We start from the raw sequence: 16,279 nt of genomic DNA, 5'->3' as shown, positions 1-16,279 counted from the left end.
TCGTGTTTGGAGGAGGAAGAATGCTGAGCTACATCCAAAGAACACTATACCTACTGTGAAGCATGGGTGTGGAAACATCATGCTTTGGGGCTGTTTTTCTGCAAAGGGACCTGAACGACTGATCCGTGTAAAGAAAAAAATTAAAACCTCCTTCCATCAGCAAGGGCATTGAAGATGAAACGTGGCCGGGTCATTCAGCATGACAATGATCCCAAACACACGGGCAATGAAGGAGTGGCTTCCTAAGAAGCATTTTAAGGTCCTGGAGTGGCCTCGCCAGTCTCCAGATCTCAACCCAATAGAAAACCTAGGGAGGTAGTTAAAAATCCGTGTTTCCCAGCGACAGCCCCAAAACATCACTGCTCTAGAGGAGATCTGCATGGAGGAATGAGCCAAAATACCAGCAACAGTGTGTAAAAACCTTACAGAGAACGTTTGACCTCTGTCATTGCCAACAAAGTGTATATAACAAAGTATAGGGATAAAATTTTGTTATTGACCAAATACTTATTTTCCACCATAATTTGCAAATAAATTATTTAATAAATTCTACATTAGATTTTTTTTTCTTATTTTGTTTCTCAGAGATATACCTATGATGAGAATTACAGGCCTCTCTCATCTTTTAAAGTGAGAGAACTTGCACAATTGGTGGCTGACTTTTTTGCCCCACTGTAGTATCAGTTAAAGTCTTTCTACCACATAGATTATTCTATTGTCCGTCTTCACACAATCTACTGTATATGGTCCTTACCACAACTTTTAAATTAAAAGTTAGGTAATTGGTAAGATAATAAGATAACATAAATCTGTTTTCATTGCACTTCACTGTATTTCTTGAATTTAATAATATAACAATCAAAAATAAATAAAGCACAGCATACAATTACAGTTGCTTTGCTTCTCACTAAGCCCCATTAAAATAATGTGAAAAATTGAATTTACTGAATGACCAAAAACTGTAAGCATGCACAACATGCCATATTCACTATTTAAAGACTTAATAAGACAATTATTCCAGAATCATTGACAGCCTTTAAATATGGGTAATAAAAGGTCATTATCACCCCAAATCCTTTTCTGTGCATTGCATACTTGGACTTGTGTCACTATGACATCTCCTGTAGACAGAGGTAAATACACAGCAAGCACTATGAACACAATTCAAAATACAGAATCTCTACATACTTGAAGATTCTAGCTCATAACACACGTTTTCAAATGGCTGTGGGTCAGGAACTGGGATGGCCCGGTCAAACTCTTTAATCTTTGGTCGTTGAGTTAGTTTTGTGTGTATTTTGAGGTATGTTTCTGATCCAAGCGTGACCTACTTGTACATAGGTTTCTGGGAAAAGAAGTCAGATCTTCATTTACAATCTCCTTGTACTTCATGATGATGTATCAGGATCAAAAACAGCTCCAATCAGCGTTCCAATGCAACATTCAGAAAACTCCAGGCACGCACTTTTGTGGTCAGATGAAAGAAAAGTTTTTCTTTTGGCATGCCTTCCCAATGGTTAGTTGGCATGGAGGTGGTGTCTAATTGTAGATTTGGAGACTTGGTGACTCCAAAATACAGCTGTCTCCTGCAAATCTCCAACTGTGATCCATTTTTGGATCTCTAACCTCACTCTGCTTAGAGCAAAACATCCATGCAATCTCTTCCAGCCAGGTTCATTAAATCTAATCATCACTCCAATGTGGATATTTCGGGCATGCAGCCATTTTAATAGCCATTGCCTGTTTTATGAAGACCAGCTTACACACTATTGTCTAATTTCATTTTGCATTTGGCCCCCATTATCACCTCATGTTTAAACCCCAACGAAACAGGAAGCCATACAGTAGATGACTGTTTATGACCATTTATACCCATCTTTTTTAAAGGCAACAAGTATTCTGGAGTAGTATTTAGGGCTGTGTCATCTTAATCTAGTACTAAAATACCCTGCACAGTTTATATCTCTTCCTAATTATCTAACATATAAAATATATTTATCATTAAAGAAATATAGATAATCAGGTTTTTGGACCAGGGATAGCTATAATTTAACTAAATGGGAAATACTGTATTAGAACCCAGGAACTTAGACGTAAGACTCCTCTGAAAAAAGCATTTTTTCAAAGTCTTCTAGCTGTGTGTCACTGCACCTCCTTCTCCACTCCCGCTTGCCATGGACAACAGCCAGTGCCACTTCCTGACTCTTCTTTAGATTAGTCTGGGTATCTTCACCTCCTTGCCAAAAGAAGTAGTTCCTCACAGCCTTTGTGGCAGCAGGAGACAAACCAAACTCGGGTTTACTATACTTATCATCTTGCTCCACGTCAGACACTTTAGGTCCATGAGGCTGCTTGGTGGAATATGTGTCTTGTCTTCCTACGGCCTGCCTGTGGATATGCTCCAGACTCTTTGCTGTCTCCCTATCCAGTCCCACACAAGTCTCTCCAGGTTCAGATGCTCGGCGCTGAAAGGAAGGACGTACAAGAGACTTCCCCTCGACAGGGACGAGAGAGTAAGATTTCTTTCTGTTCAAAGCCAAGCGGCAAACACTTTGGCCATAGAACACAGCCTGTGGCAAACTGCTGGTATTCCCTCCTAATGTGCTTTTCTGAGAGTACTTCTGTACTGGGCTTTGCTTACTCAGGGAACACGTCTGGTTGTGAATATCTCTTAGTTCTTTCACTGTTAAAGTGCTTTCCAAGGCAGGGGAATTTAATGACCTGCACGGTTGTGTTTCAAGCATGGGTTCTTCAGAGCAGAGAGGGCTGGTAGATCCTTTTCGAGCAGGAAGGATATCTGATTCCTGAGCTCTCCCCTCTTTGTCATTTCTTGATTTGGAGCAATCCTCAGAAGGAAGTAATAAATCACAAGTGTCCTTGTCATCCAGGCCTCCTTTGTCTTTGGATAAAGAAAGTCTGTGATCTTTCTTAAGCCAGGTATTTGGATGTAACCCATGACTGCTCCTAAACTGGCTCCAGTCTAATTTCTCTTTAGGTGGATAATCCTTAGCCAAATTTATGGCTGAACCAGGCAAAATTTCAGACACAATGCCATGGAACTTTGTAGAAGATCTTACTGAAGCCTTGAAGCTCCCCATTATGTGAGAGCAATGTTTGCTGTAGTCAGCAGAGTGCTGAGAGGAAGCACTCTCTAGAGAGCTCACTGAAGAATGTACTGGTGAAGCCCCAGGGGAGGACAGATTTGTGCAGCTGGTATCTAAATGCAGAGGTGGAGGTTTTGGTCGATCTTTTGATCGTTGGGAGAAATTTCTCTCATTCTGAACCGTTGGACTACGATCACACTGCTTCTCCAGCCTCAAAGTGTTTAAGTCAACTTCAAGGTCTACATCACTTACGCCTTGGCTTCTCACGCATTCGTAACTACCCTTCCTTTGTTCCCTACATTGTAGATATTTGGTTAGGGATGAGGATGAATTCCAAATGGCAGGCTCAGAAGAACGTCTCAGCTGTCGAACACCCTTAGGAAAATAAGATTCCTTGCAAGGAGAATGCAGGTGAGGAGTGGACGGACTCACCACCTGGGATGTTTTTACTGGGGAGGCTAGTGAAGGGAGTAAAAGGTGTTTGTTTGTGGTCGGGTCTGGGTCGGTTTCAGTTGGATCCAGATCACAGTCACTAAGTGTAAACACTGAGTCATAACTGCGACTGTCTGTCTTGGTTCGTGGTCTCTGCATGGTTTGAAAAAGTGGTCCGGAGTCATCATTCAACTCGTTCTCAAGGCTGTCATAGGATGAGTCAGTCATCTGATAAGAGGACACATCTGTGTGGGAAGGGGAAGAGTTTAGTTGGAGAGAATCAGTTTGCACAGAGCAGATATCATGAGAATGAGGTTTCTTTACCTGATCCATGACTGCAGCTCTGAGGAAAACCATCAAATAATGTCATCACATCTTCTCCCATTATTGCCATGCAATTTTCAATCATTACCCGTGCCAAGTCACAGACCTGAAACAGGGATTGAATGGATTAAATGAAATATTCATTCATCTTTCATGACTGCTTTGCCCCTGGTCATGGTGCCAGTAGATCTGGAAATGATCAGGAAGAATTGAACAAGAGCCAGAAATACACCATGGATGGAATAAGGGCACACACATTTTTCACACAAATTCAAAGCAAGGGTGATTTAAGGTAATCCACCAAGCCATAAATCTAGTGATGAATATAATTTAAAGTACCTTTTTGAAATCTCCACTAAAAAATATTACAATTATGTGCCAGTAATAAAGGAAAATGACATCTCATCTTCTATAACTAGATCTAACCTACTTTTTCTTGTCCTGCATTCACTTTCCTGCACTGTCACCTCAATATACAGAGAAATCAGAGAATATACAATACACGGCCTTAATACAATCAGAGAGTAGCAAACAAAAGTGGCTAAATCACGATTCATCTGATACTGTAAATCCTATTTTTTCACATTTAATCCTTTAGCACCTGGTAGCCAAAGAAATGTAAGTAACAAAATAAGGAGCGTGTTTATTTGCATGGAGCCCCTAGAGGGACGTAAAAAATACATAAGAAAAAAACTTGTCCTTTAATTGCATACATCTTACAAAAGGTAAAACCCAACACTGACTCATTTCTCACTTCAACCCTTAAGGAGAAGATTTCCACCAGAGTGTGTATTAGCATTTTTACATGCTGTGGTTTACATGCTGTAGTTTTTTAAGCATTTTCATATGTCACATATCAATGCAATCCTTAAATCCCAACCTTCAAGAACAGATATCAGAACAGCCATAACACTATAACCACTTGTCTGATATTGAGTGGGTCCCCCTTTACCGGCAAAACAGTAATGACTTGACTTTGACAAGGGCCAAAGTGTGATGACTAGTAGACTGGGTAGGCCAAGTCCAAAACTGCAACTCTTATGGGAAGTTCCCAGTCTACATTTACATTTAGACATTTGGCAGACGCTCTTATCCAGAGCGACTTACATTTTTATCTTATTACACATATGAGCAGTTGAGGGTTAGGGGCCTTGCTCAAGGGTCCAACAGTGGTAACTTGGTGGTTGTGAGGTTTGAACCTGGGATCTTCCGAACCGTAGTCCAATGCCTTAACCACTGAGCTACCCCTGCCCCCCCACTGTAGACTGTGGCAGTCTACAGTGGTCAAGGCATACCAAAAGTTATCCAAGGAAGAAAAACTGGTGAATTGGCAACAGGCTCACTGTTGCACAAGGCTGGCCCATGTAGTCCGATCCAATAGAAGCGCTAGTGTAGATCAAACCGATAAAAAGGTTGATGTTGGTTGTAATAGAAAGGTGTCGGAACACACACGGCATCACTGTTATGGTGGTATAAGGGGGGGGGGGGGTCTACTTAATGTTAGGCAGGTGGTCATAATGTCACAGTATGGTTGTATATGTAATAAATGCCAGTAGATACATTTTTTTAAAGTGTAATAAACCACTAAAAGTATATATATTTTTACAATTTTCCTAAATAGAGAGGCACCACAAATGTCAAACTTAGCACTGTAAAAAAAAAAAACCTTCCAGAAAATACTTTAGAACACCATAACATTTATTTTCTCCATCTACGTCAATTAGTTTGTAAGATATACTGTACTTATTTTTATAAACAGTCAGTTAAGTGTGTTATGTTACCAGTGAACAAACACACACGAAATGAACAAACAGCATGCAATGAAGTGGGGAAATAAAAAATCCAGGAAGGCACAAATCTCGTGCCGCATCCTTTTTTTATTATTTTTTTTGCAAGTGGCCGTGCATTTACAGTATATGCTGTTGCTTAGGTGAGGATGGTTTCATTTTATATAGACATGCAAAACTGTAAGTGTGTGTAAGGGTGCGAGTGTGTGAGAGAGAGAGAGAAAAAGAGAGAGAGCATGCAAGGCTGCTGTGATAAAGACAAAAAAGAATAAAACGCTATGGATTACTAATTTACGTAGCACTAAAGAAAGTCGAATGTCACATGAGGTCGCCACACGTGACAAGCACGATAGCATGCACAAACAAATGACAAATATGCACACCTTGAATCGATAGATCCTGCATGAAAGGATGTGCTTTTAATACTTTTAAGTTTTTTGTTATTTACCCAATTTGCACACATGCACAGAAAGTTTCTGATTTAGTATCCAAAAAGTGTTATTGCTTATTATTATGTTTTTAGTTATGATCCTATTGGCACTAAAATGGAGATATGCAAATGGGATCACCGGCTTTTAAATGTTAGAAATATGATTTAAGGTCGGCCTTTATGCTCTCGGTTTCTAACCAAAAATAGACCGAATTCTTGCACCCAATCATATCACAAAAGTTTGTTTTTTTTTACATCACGCAAGCTTGCTAATAGAAGCTGGCTTACAGTTTTGCAATCTTTCGTTTTAATTATTTTTAATTATTTTAATAATTATTATTAACTATCATTATATTTATAAATCACTTAATTATGTTATATTAAATGTGGTTTAGGCTGACACTGAAATTTGCTAATTAAAAAAAGAGTGCAAAACTAGGCTGAAAAGACAACCGACTTTGTGCTCTAGAATTCTACCCAATCATTCTTTTTAAGTATATGTGTCAATATACTTTGCACAGAAATAAACAAAAACATACAGTATGTACTTAAATAAAAGACCTGTTGTTTCTCTTTTGTATTTTTTTAACACTGATTAATAATGACTCGACTGACTTTTAACGAACTTCATTACAGCACAATTATGTCCAGTAACTGTGCTAATGTTCGCAAAAGGTGGATGTAATGAGTGAAGTGATGCATAATTAAAGGATTTAGGATTACTAAAATGTCATTGATGCACAGGGGACCTTCCCCTAGTGTGCGCCTCTGCCAGTACTCCACTCTCTTTACGTACGTATAACAATCAGACTGAAGTATGCATTTGGAACAGTAAAATATTCCCCTTGGATTGAATGAGACAAAATGTATTAATATTGTTTTATTTTGATACACAAAGATGAATAACTCCCAAGAATCAATCAAGGAGCTCAATAAAGTAATTCAGTTTGGGATTCCAGCTTATAATTCTACATAATAATAGTAATGCAGAACAAAGCGGGAGACTAACTTTGTTTATTTATCCCTTATTTACAACTTTCCAATTCATTAAAACAAAATTTACAGTAAACACATTTTAAGCTGTGAGAGCAATAGAGGGTGTTTTATTTGTGATTTTTCAGGTTTCTACCCAGGTGTCAATGTTAAAAACTGTAACTGCTTGTCAAAATGTCTCCTTTGTTAATATGTCATATACAAACTATGCTATACAATGTCATATCTAAATATAACATTAAACTGTACAATGCATTGCTAAAAGTATCCACTCGCCTGCCTTCACATGCATATGAACTTGAGTGACATCCAATTCTTAATCCATAGGGTTTATTATGATGTTGGCCCCGCCCCCTTTGCAGCTATAACAGCTTCAACGCTTCTGGCTCTCCACAAGGTTTAGGAGTGTGTTTATGGGAATTTTTGACCACTGTTCCAGAAGCACATTTGTGAGGTCACTGATGTTGGACAAGAAGGCCCGGCTCGCAGTCTCTACTCTAATTCATCCCAAAGGTGTTCTATCGGGTTGAGGTCAGGCCAGTCAAGTTCTTCCACACCAAACTCGCTCATCCATGTCTTTATGGACCGTGCTTTGTGCACTGTTCCCAAAAAGTTGGGAGCATGAAATGTCTAAAATGTCTTGGTATGCTGAGGCATTAAGAGTTCCTTTCACTGAAACTAAGGGGCCGAGCCCAACTCCTGACAACCAATCCCACACCAGTTTTACCATGACTGTGCACAAGTGCACAAAGCAAGGTCCATAATGACATGGATGAGCCTGACAAGAGTCCTGACCTCAACCAGATGGGAAACCTGTTGGATGAGTGGATACTTTTGGCAATATACAGTAGTGTATTAGAGGTGCTAGTGAAATAGACCTAACCAATCCATTATATGTACAATATCTGTCTGCAGCTTTGATTGATAATTATGTTAAATTTATACAAAGAGTCAATATTTGCAGTGTTGCCCCTTGTTTTTCAAGACCTCTGCAATTCGCCCTGGCATGCTCTCCGTCAACTTCTTGGCCATATCCTGACTGACGGAAGCCCATTCTTGCATAATAAATGCCTGGAGTTTGTCAGAATTTGTGGGTTTTTGTTCGTCCACCCGTCTCTCCGGTTGATTGACCACAAGTTCTCAAAGGGATTAGGGTCTGAGGAGTTTTCTGGCCATGGACCCAAAATCGCCGCCTAGTTATTACACACAATAGCATTCTATCTCAAAATCAGTGAACAAACTTATTTCATAAACGTCTGGACACATGTTTAACGCTCACTTGTAACTGTACACAAAAGCAACAGGGACAGAGAAGAACTGCAGGGTAAAATATCAAGGTTCTCATTATCCCCTCAAACGAAAAACATTACTACTACAATAAAACCCACACAAACAAATTCTGTTTAGTTTGTGATTGTGATGGTTTACTTTGGCAACCTTGAAGCCAACACGGACAAGATTAGTGTTGCTAGAGAATGTTGAAATCTACATTTTTGGGGCGTGTATGGTAGCACACAGCCTGCCGCAAGCATATCCAAACAAACTGCATGAGCTGAAAGCTCCATCGTAGTGAGATAATGAGAGAGCAACGCTGACCTCAAGATTGTAAAGGAAATGCTTGAAATATTTCCCATTGAACTCAAAAACATCTCCCAAACAAAAACAAACTGTGCTATCCTCACATAAGAGATATAAGAGACTATTGACACCTTATATAACATTAATTGTCTACCCATTGGACAGAATTAAAGGACCATGGACATGACTACTGTTTTAGATTTTATAACCGCAAATACAGTAGAATCCAATATAAAATCCAATAGCTAAATGATTATACAATAAAAAACTAAAAACTTGAACTTCTTTTTTAAAAATCTATTGTGTTATTCACATTGATTTTCAGGAATAGACCCATGTCCTAACATTCCAACTCAAATATTATGTCCTGTATTGTGTAGTTTCCCTTCGTGTTGAGCATGAGTCCATAAGACCTCTTGGGTGTGCTGTGGTGTCAAGAACCAGGACATTGCGTGCTATGGGTTGCAGGGTGGGGTCTCTGTGGATCAGAGCTGTTTGTCTGGAACATTCTGTAGGTTTTTGATTTAGGATGTGGGGAGGTTGAAAGCCAGGACTGTGCCCTTGTCTGCCAAACCCCACGCACGGTGAGCTGTGGTGCACTGGGTGTTCCGGTGCCTATCTACTGTATTGATGTTTTTGGTGGGTTGTACTGAATTGGATTTTTTTGCGGGATCGGACGAAGCATAAATGAGTTTTGGTTGTCCATGATCCTGTCACCAGTTTACTGCCACAGTATATAATTGATAATCAGTGTTAATGTTATAACTGATCTTACTAAGGAGTCTTAGGTCAACAATTATATAAATGGGTAAAACAAACCTTCTTGGTACCTTCTCCTTCAGTCTCAGGGGTGCTGGGACCTTGGGACCAGAGCAAGCTGGGAGAAATGCATATGGCCAAGTTAAACGCATTCATCTGGTTGTCTTCGGCATGGAGCTGAATGTTGTAGAGCACTGCCAAAACATGCTTTAGGAGCAGGATATTCTCAGATGGAAGCGACATCACCAAACTGAAAAATAGGATAAAAAATGTATAAGCTTACAGGCACTGTCATTTAAAGGCTGTATTTCTGACTGAGAAATCAGGTGTAGTAGTATTTACCCCTGAATGGCCTTTAATCGATTGTCCTCTGTTTCAGACAAGTCCATGGTGGCCATCCACTTCTCATAAAGGTCTGACCACAGCAGGCTCCCTGGGATGCTGCGCAGGAAGTCCTACGTGCACAAGAACAAATTGTGGTACATCTCTAACATTAGATTATATCTGATTATATAACCAATCAGAGTGAGGTGGTATTGGTCCAGTTCCATGACTAGTGTGAGTGCAATGAAAAATCAATTTGATTCTGAATCTATTCAAACACAGGATTTTAACCATGACATGTACTTCGGGTTGCAGGCAAAATTTTTCTGTTGGTGGTCTGGATATTTCAACCAATGAACAAACAGTCTAAAACATGTTATTTTCAGGTTGATTTATTAAATAGCAAATGCTCTAAAAGATAAGGTAAGAGTCAATTACTTGTTACATGTACCTTACAGTACAGTAAAATGATTTTTCGCCCATATCCCAGGAAGCTGGGGTCAGAGCGTGGGGTCAGAGCACAGGGTCATCTAGGATACGGTGCCCCTGGAGCAAATAGAGTTAAGGGCCTTTCTCAAGGGCCCAAAAGTGGCAACTTGCTGGGGCTTGAACCCCCGAGCTTCCGATCTGTAACCCTGTAACCCACAAACCTTATACATACTATATAAGCCTCCACTGCCCTCATTTTATTATATTATTTTAATATTTGTCTAACATTTTGACACCAAAAGTCAATTATTAGCTTAAATATAACATTTCTGCAAAAGTTTATTTTATCAACTATATTACAAAACATTGAATATTTTAAATAATCCATGGGGCCCCTGTCTAATTTTTTATTATGCAATCCTATCATGGACCACTCCTCAGCTTGAACTAATGCTCAAAACATCTAACCTGTTCAGTATTTTTCATTAGATTCACAGCTGCCTTCACAGCTCTATAACATATGATTCATAACTCCGCTGCCAAAATTGCTGCACTAAAACATACAGTATGAATCATCTGCTGTATGACGGATGACTTTTCAGCCTATTCCAAGAACACAGATCCACTGAGCCACTGTCTCAGGGCTCAGACATTGCTGCTAATGTGCAGCAATGCAAATACTAACTTTATAGAGAAAAATAAAATAAAAGCAGCAGGGCATAAAAATAATAATAACAAAATTATTGTATACGCAAACACTAATCAAGCACAATTTTAAAACCACCTGCCCAATATTGTGTGGGTCCACCTTTGTATCACTAGTTGCCTAAAGCTTATTGTGCATCCTGGTGCCATCTCTTACCCAAGGAATTTATCAGACAGAGCCACCTTCTTCCATTGCTCCTGCCGGTTCTGACACCTTTCTACCATAGTCAGCATTTAAGGGCCCATATTTTTACTCTTTAACAAGGTATCATAAGTTTCAAAATGTATGTGTTAATGCGCCTGCTTAATTGCATTTTTAACAGTAGCTCATTTACCTAAACACTGAAACAGTGAGAAATGTAAGAAAGTGAAACAAAGGGGAAATTAAGATATAAAAAAAAAATCCATTATCTGAGCTGTATTTAACCAGATCTGAGCAACAAGATGGAGGAGGGGATCTTCTTCTTATATGAGGTCACAATAGGGGGGGAAATCTGATGGGCTTGTTTAAACCCTGGCCAATACAAAAATAGAAAAAGGAAAAATAACAAAACCACTTCTTTTTTTAAAGAGAATTTTGCCTAATAGGTCTCCATTTGACTCCTTTTACATTTTTAGTAACTTGTTCTACTTAAAAAGTTCTTCAGATCAGACCAGACGGGCCAGCCTTCGCTCCCCATGCACACCAGTGTTCCTTGGGCACCCATGACCCTCCCTCCTGCCAGGTCACCGGATTGTTTGCATACACAATGGCAAGCCATTGACAAACCGACATACTGTACACAGACGTCAAAGAATCAAGAGAGTATGGCTGTTCCAGCAGTCTGAAAAGATCTAGATGTTACGCAACACTGCGTAAAACTCACCTTCAATACAGCAGCAATCACAAAGATAGACTGTCGGCTCATCGGAACAACCTGGATTCCTGTGTCCAGTTTATCTCTCAGCTCCCTGCAGGCTTTGGCCCCAGCAGAGCGCCGGAAAATTCCCCTTGTGAATGGCCCCTCTTGGAACAGAAACACTAGCATGTCCTGTAGAGCGCAAGACAGAGAGAGCGAAAAAGAGAAAAAAAATCTGATATACATTATGGACTACATTACAGTACTGAAAATTCCAGATGTGGAAAGGAATGCCTGTTAACTTGCCCTTAAAAGTGTCGTTCAAGCCACTATACATTAAATCAAAATCAATGGTCACATTCAAGTATCCTTAACGTTCCTAACATTCCTAGCATTCTTAACGCTCATTCAGGAAGAGGTATAACTCGAAGATACTTGTAAAAGATGTCTTTCCACTAGAGAAAGCTTAAGGTAGGTTAAGTGCAGTTATAGTGTATAGCTGTAATTAAAAAAAATAAAAATATATATTGTTCAAAAGAGTAATGTACATTTTCTGTATCTTTTAGAAACCAACCAATATGTTATCAATTTTATTATTCCAGAGACTTTATTATCGCTAAGGATACATTTTATTTGTAAAAGTGGGTCCTTAACATAGTAAAACGTATAACTGTTGAGTCATAATTTTTCGTTAAAAAAGGCATTTATTTAACAAGACTTATGAAAGGAGTCTCAGTTTTGTGTGCTTCGCAACGGTCGAAGTTTTCCAGCTCAGAACTCCAAAAAGTCTTCTGGACAGAGAAGTTTATGCTTTCCGTTTTCCCAGGAATTTTTTTCTTTTCCTTTTTTTTTTTTTTTTGGAGGGAGAGTGTGAGAGACAGAGACAGAGTAAAGGGGGGATGTTGAGGGAATAATGGTTTATTAAGTTATAAGGAAGGTGATAGGAGCAAGTAACTTGTCTTTCCGATGTTCCACAACATTAAATCATCTAACTGTAAACCAGTAAAATGTGACGCGTTTGTTAATAACTTAAATAATATTATTAATTATTGCACCCTTACAATATTATTATTATTATTATTATTATTATTATTATTTTATATATAACAGTACAACCTGTTGTGTGTTAATCCCTATGTACAGTAGTAGCATCGTTTGAACAGTAGTTCTGGTTTTAATTCGCCTGAACGATAAATCAGTTGTTCTAATATGAAATCACTTGTATCATTAGAAAAGAAAAATCAGTACTACAAACTCGTTCCACAAATATTAATCTAAGCCTAATGAGAAAATATGCATTGTCATTAAGCAAAAACATATACGACTGTCTAAAAGGCTTCAGGACAGAGCATTACCTCTTGAGATTTCTTGTTAATATGACTTTGTTCTGTTTTTGCTACTTGTTTTTATAATCATGAATCATAAAAAACTGGGTGAGTTAACCAAGGTGGCATTTATTGGCTTTTATTATTGCTGTCACCTTGTACCTCCAGGGTCTGAGTTCGATTCCCCTTGGTGTCCAGAGACATGCAGATTAGGCTAATCGGCGTTCCCAAAATTGGCAGTAGTATGTGAATAAGCATTAGAGTATGTGTGTGTGTTTTCCCTGAGATGGATTGGCACCCTGTCCAGGGTGTATCCTGCCTCGTGCCCTAAGTCTTCTGGGATAGGCTCCAGGCCCCCCATGACCTTGGATACAGGATAAAGCGGTATAGACTCTGTTTAAAACTGAGGGGACAGCATTTGCTTGGAGGTTTTCAAATCATGTACACAACACATTCCTCAATACATTCCACAAAATGTCAATTTGAATATTTCAAAACGATGATGTGTCATTCTTCAGGATTGCAAATGTAACATGACAGTGTGAGTGTGAGTCCTACTCATAGACATTTAGGTATTTGGCAGACGCTCTTATCCAGAGCGACTTACATTTTTATCTCATTACATATCTGAGGGTTAAGGGCCTTGCTTGGTGGTTGTGGGGTTTGAACCTGGGATCTTCTGAACCGTAGTCCAATGCCTTAACCACTGAGCTACCCCTGGCCCCAAAGACAAAAGAACTGTTGCACTATAAAAAACTTTGTACTCTTACACAACCTGAAATCTAATTCATAATTTAGTTTTCCTTGTTACTTCACTAAGGCTACTGACCTACACTGGCTTAAAGTTCAAGAAAGTTTACTAATTTTACTCATCAGCATAAAAGCATTTCTCACAGTTAATGCTACTGTGCTACACTTCTTAGAATTAGTTTTTTCTTTTTTTATATGATGAACCAAGTCTACACACATGTAAACATACACAACCTATTAGTATGTTGAAATAATATTAAAAAATGCATTGAAATTTGAAAGTCTTACATAATTTTGCATTTGAATGCATTTGAAAAATAATTGAACTATAACTTTAAACAGTCAAATACATAATTAATATCAGATGCAGCAAGTGTTTTCATCAACCATGTAATTACATATAAAATATTTTTTTGTTTCTTAAACAGGAAAATTACAAAGTGGCAGTATTATATATGACACGTGCAAAAGTCTTGATCCCCCTCATTTCCTCATACTTTGCTTTCAAAGAGAAAGACTTTCTTGTAGTTTTTAATGTAGTCTTTAGGACTAGTTCTCCAGGTTTCCTAAGAGATTTTTTTTTCTCTTTGTTTGAGTCCAGTCCCTGTACCTGACCAGTTTCAGAAAAATGTGTTTTGTTTTTGTTAAGCCACACAATGAGATATAAATGATTCAAGCATAAAAACATCTAACTTGAGGCATGAACCAGAGAGAAACAGGTGCAGATGTTGACAGATGATCAGGCCAGTGATTAGTATACTGGTGATGCTGATGCTGAGTGGTTGGAACAGATGAGAGGGGAAATGATGTCGCTGCTTGTTACAAAAACAACCAATTTTTTAATTGTATCTTTAACTACTTTGCAGCTTGTTGCAGTAAAACATTTTGTTCCATTTTTTTAGGCCACACGATTAAATTTTATAGGACATAAAGAAATAAAGAGTTGCTCAAGACTTTTGCACAGTACTGTATTATTATAAACTGTTTTAAAATGGTTTATATTTACCCACAGTGCAATTGTCTTGCTATTGATTCCATTTTACAATCCAACTAGTAAATAACAGGTACACTCTAAACCTATAAATCTGGCTGGATGGCCAAATATATGAGTATGACTTTTCTGTGGCTGAACATTATGACTGATTCTTGCACTCACCATGATGGGTTTGGGAAGGCTGTTATCCTTGCATACCATGCTGAGGGGCAGGCCGAAGAGCTTCTCTGGTGTGGATAAATGGGGTGATAAAGGAGGATCATCCAGTTGATTGGAGGAGCCACGCCAAAAAGCCCAGTTGATGAGTGACCGTCGTCTTTTGAATGGCTTCTGGTCTGGATCAACTTGGGTTATAAGAAGAAAAATTTTTGTTATTAAGCCGTTTTCCATGTATTTTTATATATGTACACGTTCACCGTGGTGATGAAGCATTTATTGAGCATGCTTTCTATGAGTTTTTAGCTTTAAAAAAAAGTTAAGGAGACATTTACCAACAAAGGAGTGGCCCACAGCAACCCGACTTGGCCTCAGAATGAACTGGCACTGATTATCTGACTGTAACTGCTCATAGAGTAGCTCTATTTGTCTTTCAGGTAGAATGGCTTCATCAGTTTTTTCACCATTTTCATCCAAGGGCTCTCGTAAATGGCTCATCTGTATACTGAAAGGAAACTCATGACCTGTAAACATTGGCAGGAAGTAACAAAGTACAGTTAGCCTGGTGTTCAAGTATTTTTTAACTTTTTAATATGAAATTTCAGATGGAAAATCTGGCATTCTGCTCACTAACTTAGGAAATATCATTACATTTTTTCGATGCAATGTTACCTCAGCATACGAACGTTCCACCTTAAGAACTGAAATTCTGCAAGCATAGGAAGCATTTTCGGCATACGGGTGACTGAACCGAGTGCCGGATAAGTTGCACGTACGTCTGGGAGCGGTTCAAACCTTTTTTGCACCAGCGGAAAGCCAAGAAAAACAAGTTTATGTATTTTTTTTGTGGATTGTTTGCATTTTCTGCAAGATTTAGTGAAGACATAGCACCATGGGTTCCAAAAATGGAAAAAACAGAGCCACTTTCAGTTTTGTTTTTAAAGCAGCCTGTGCCAAGGGGAATGATAAATTAAGGTTAAGTAAGATTTATCGTCTATTTATTTCATACCTTACTTCATTTGCATGTCTTTTTAAAGGGTTTTGATGGTTTTTATATTCAAAATTATGATTACAGTCTTGCAAATTGGAAATATTGGTAATATTCTTGGGTGGCTGGAATGAATTATCTGCATTTACATTATTTCCTTCCTTTCGCCCTTTTGCAATGCAAAATTTCACCTTAAGAACTCTGAAAATGATGGAATTCATATACTGAGGTACCACTGTAGTCATGTATCTGTTAAGAAATTTGCCCTTCATTAAAATGATTGCTCAAAAACCAATATCAGTCTAACTAGATCATGTGAGTACAGATCGCGCCATTGTCAAAATGTCACTATTACAACAATC

General features: G+C 38.5%; 1 protein-coding gene across 1 annotated transcript in view; it reads right to left on the bottom strand.

The window, feature by feature from the left end:
• Nucleotides 1-824: 824 nt before the first annotated feature.
• Nucleotides 825-16,279, bottom strand: part of arhgap20 (Rho GTPase activating protein 20) — a 32,441-nt gene continuing 16,986 nt past the window's right edge. The window contains exons 9-15 of the mRNA XM_053477440.1: nucleotides 15,265-15,453; nucleotides 14,936-15,117; nucleotides 11,732-11,896; nucleotides 9,750-9,862; nucleotides 9,468-9,657; nucleotides 3,861-3,966; nucleotides 825-3,781 (exon numbers count right to left, since the gene is read on the bottom strand). Of these exons, the coding sequence (XP_053333415.1) occupies nucleotides 2,088-3,781; nucleotides 3,861-3,966; nucleotides 9,468-9,657; nucleotides 9,750-9,862; nucleotides 11,732-11,896; nucleotides 14,936-15,117; nucleotides 15,265-15,453 (2,639 nt within the window). The 3' untranslated portion in view covers nucleotides 825-2,087. The remainder of the gene's footprint in view (nucleotides 3,782-3,860; nucleotides 3,967-9,467; nucleotides 9,658-9,749; nucleotides 9,863-11,731; nucleotides 11,897-14,935; nucleotides 15,118-15,264; nucleotides 15,454-16,279) is intronic.

The sequence above is a fragment of the Clarias gariepinus genome, chromosome 18, assembly GCF_024256425.1.
Source record: "Clarias gariepinus isolate MV-2021 ecotype Netherlands chromosome 18, CGAR_prim_01v2, whole genome shotgun sequence".
Taxonomy (NCBI): domain Eukaryota; kingdom Metazoa; phylum Chordata; class Actinopteri; order Siluriformes; family Clariidae; genus Clarias; species Clarias gariepinus.
This window is presented reverse-complemented; position numbering and strand designations above follow the sequence as displayed.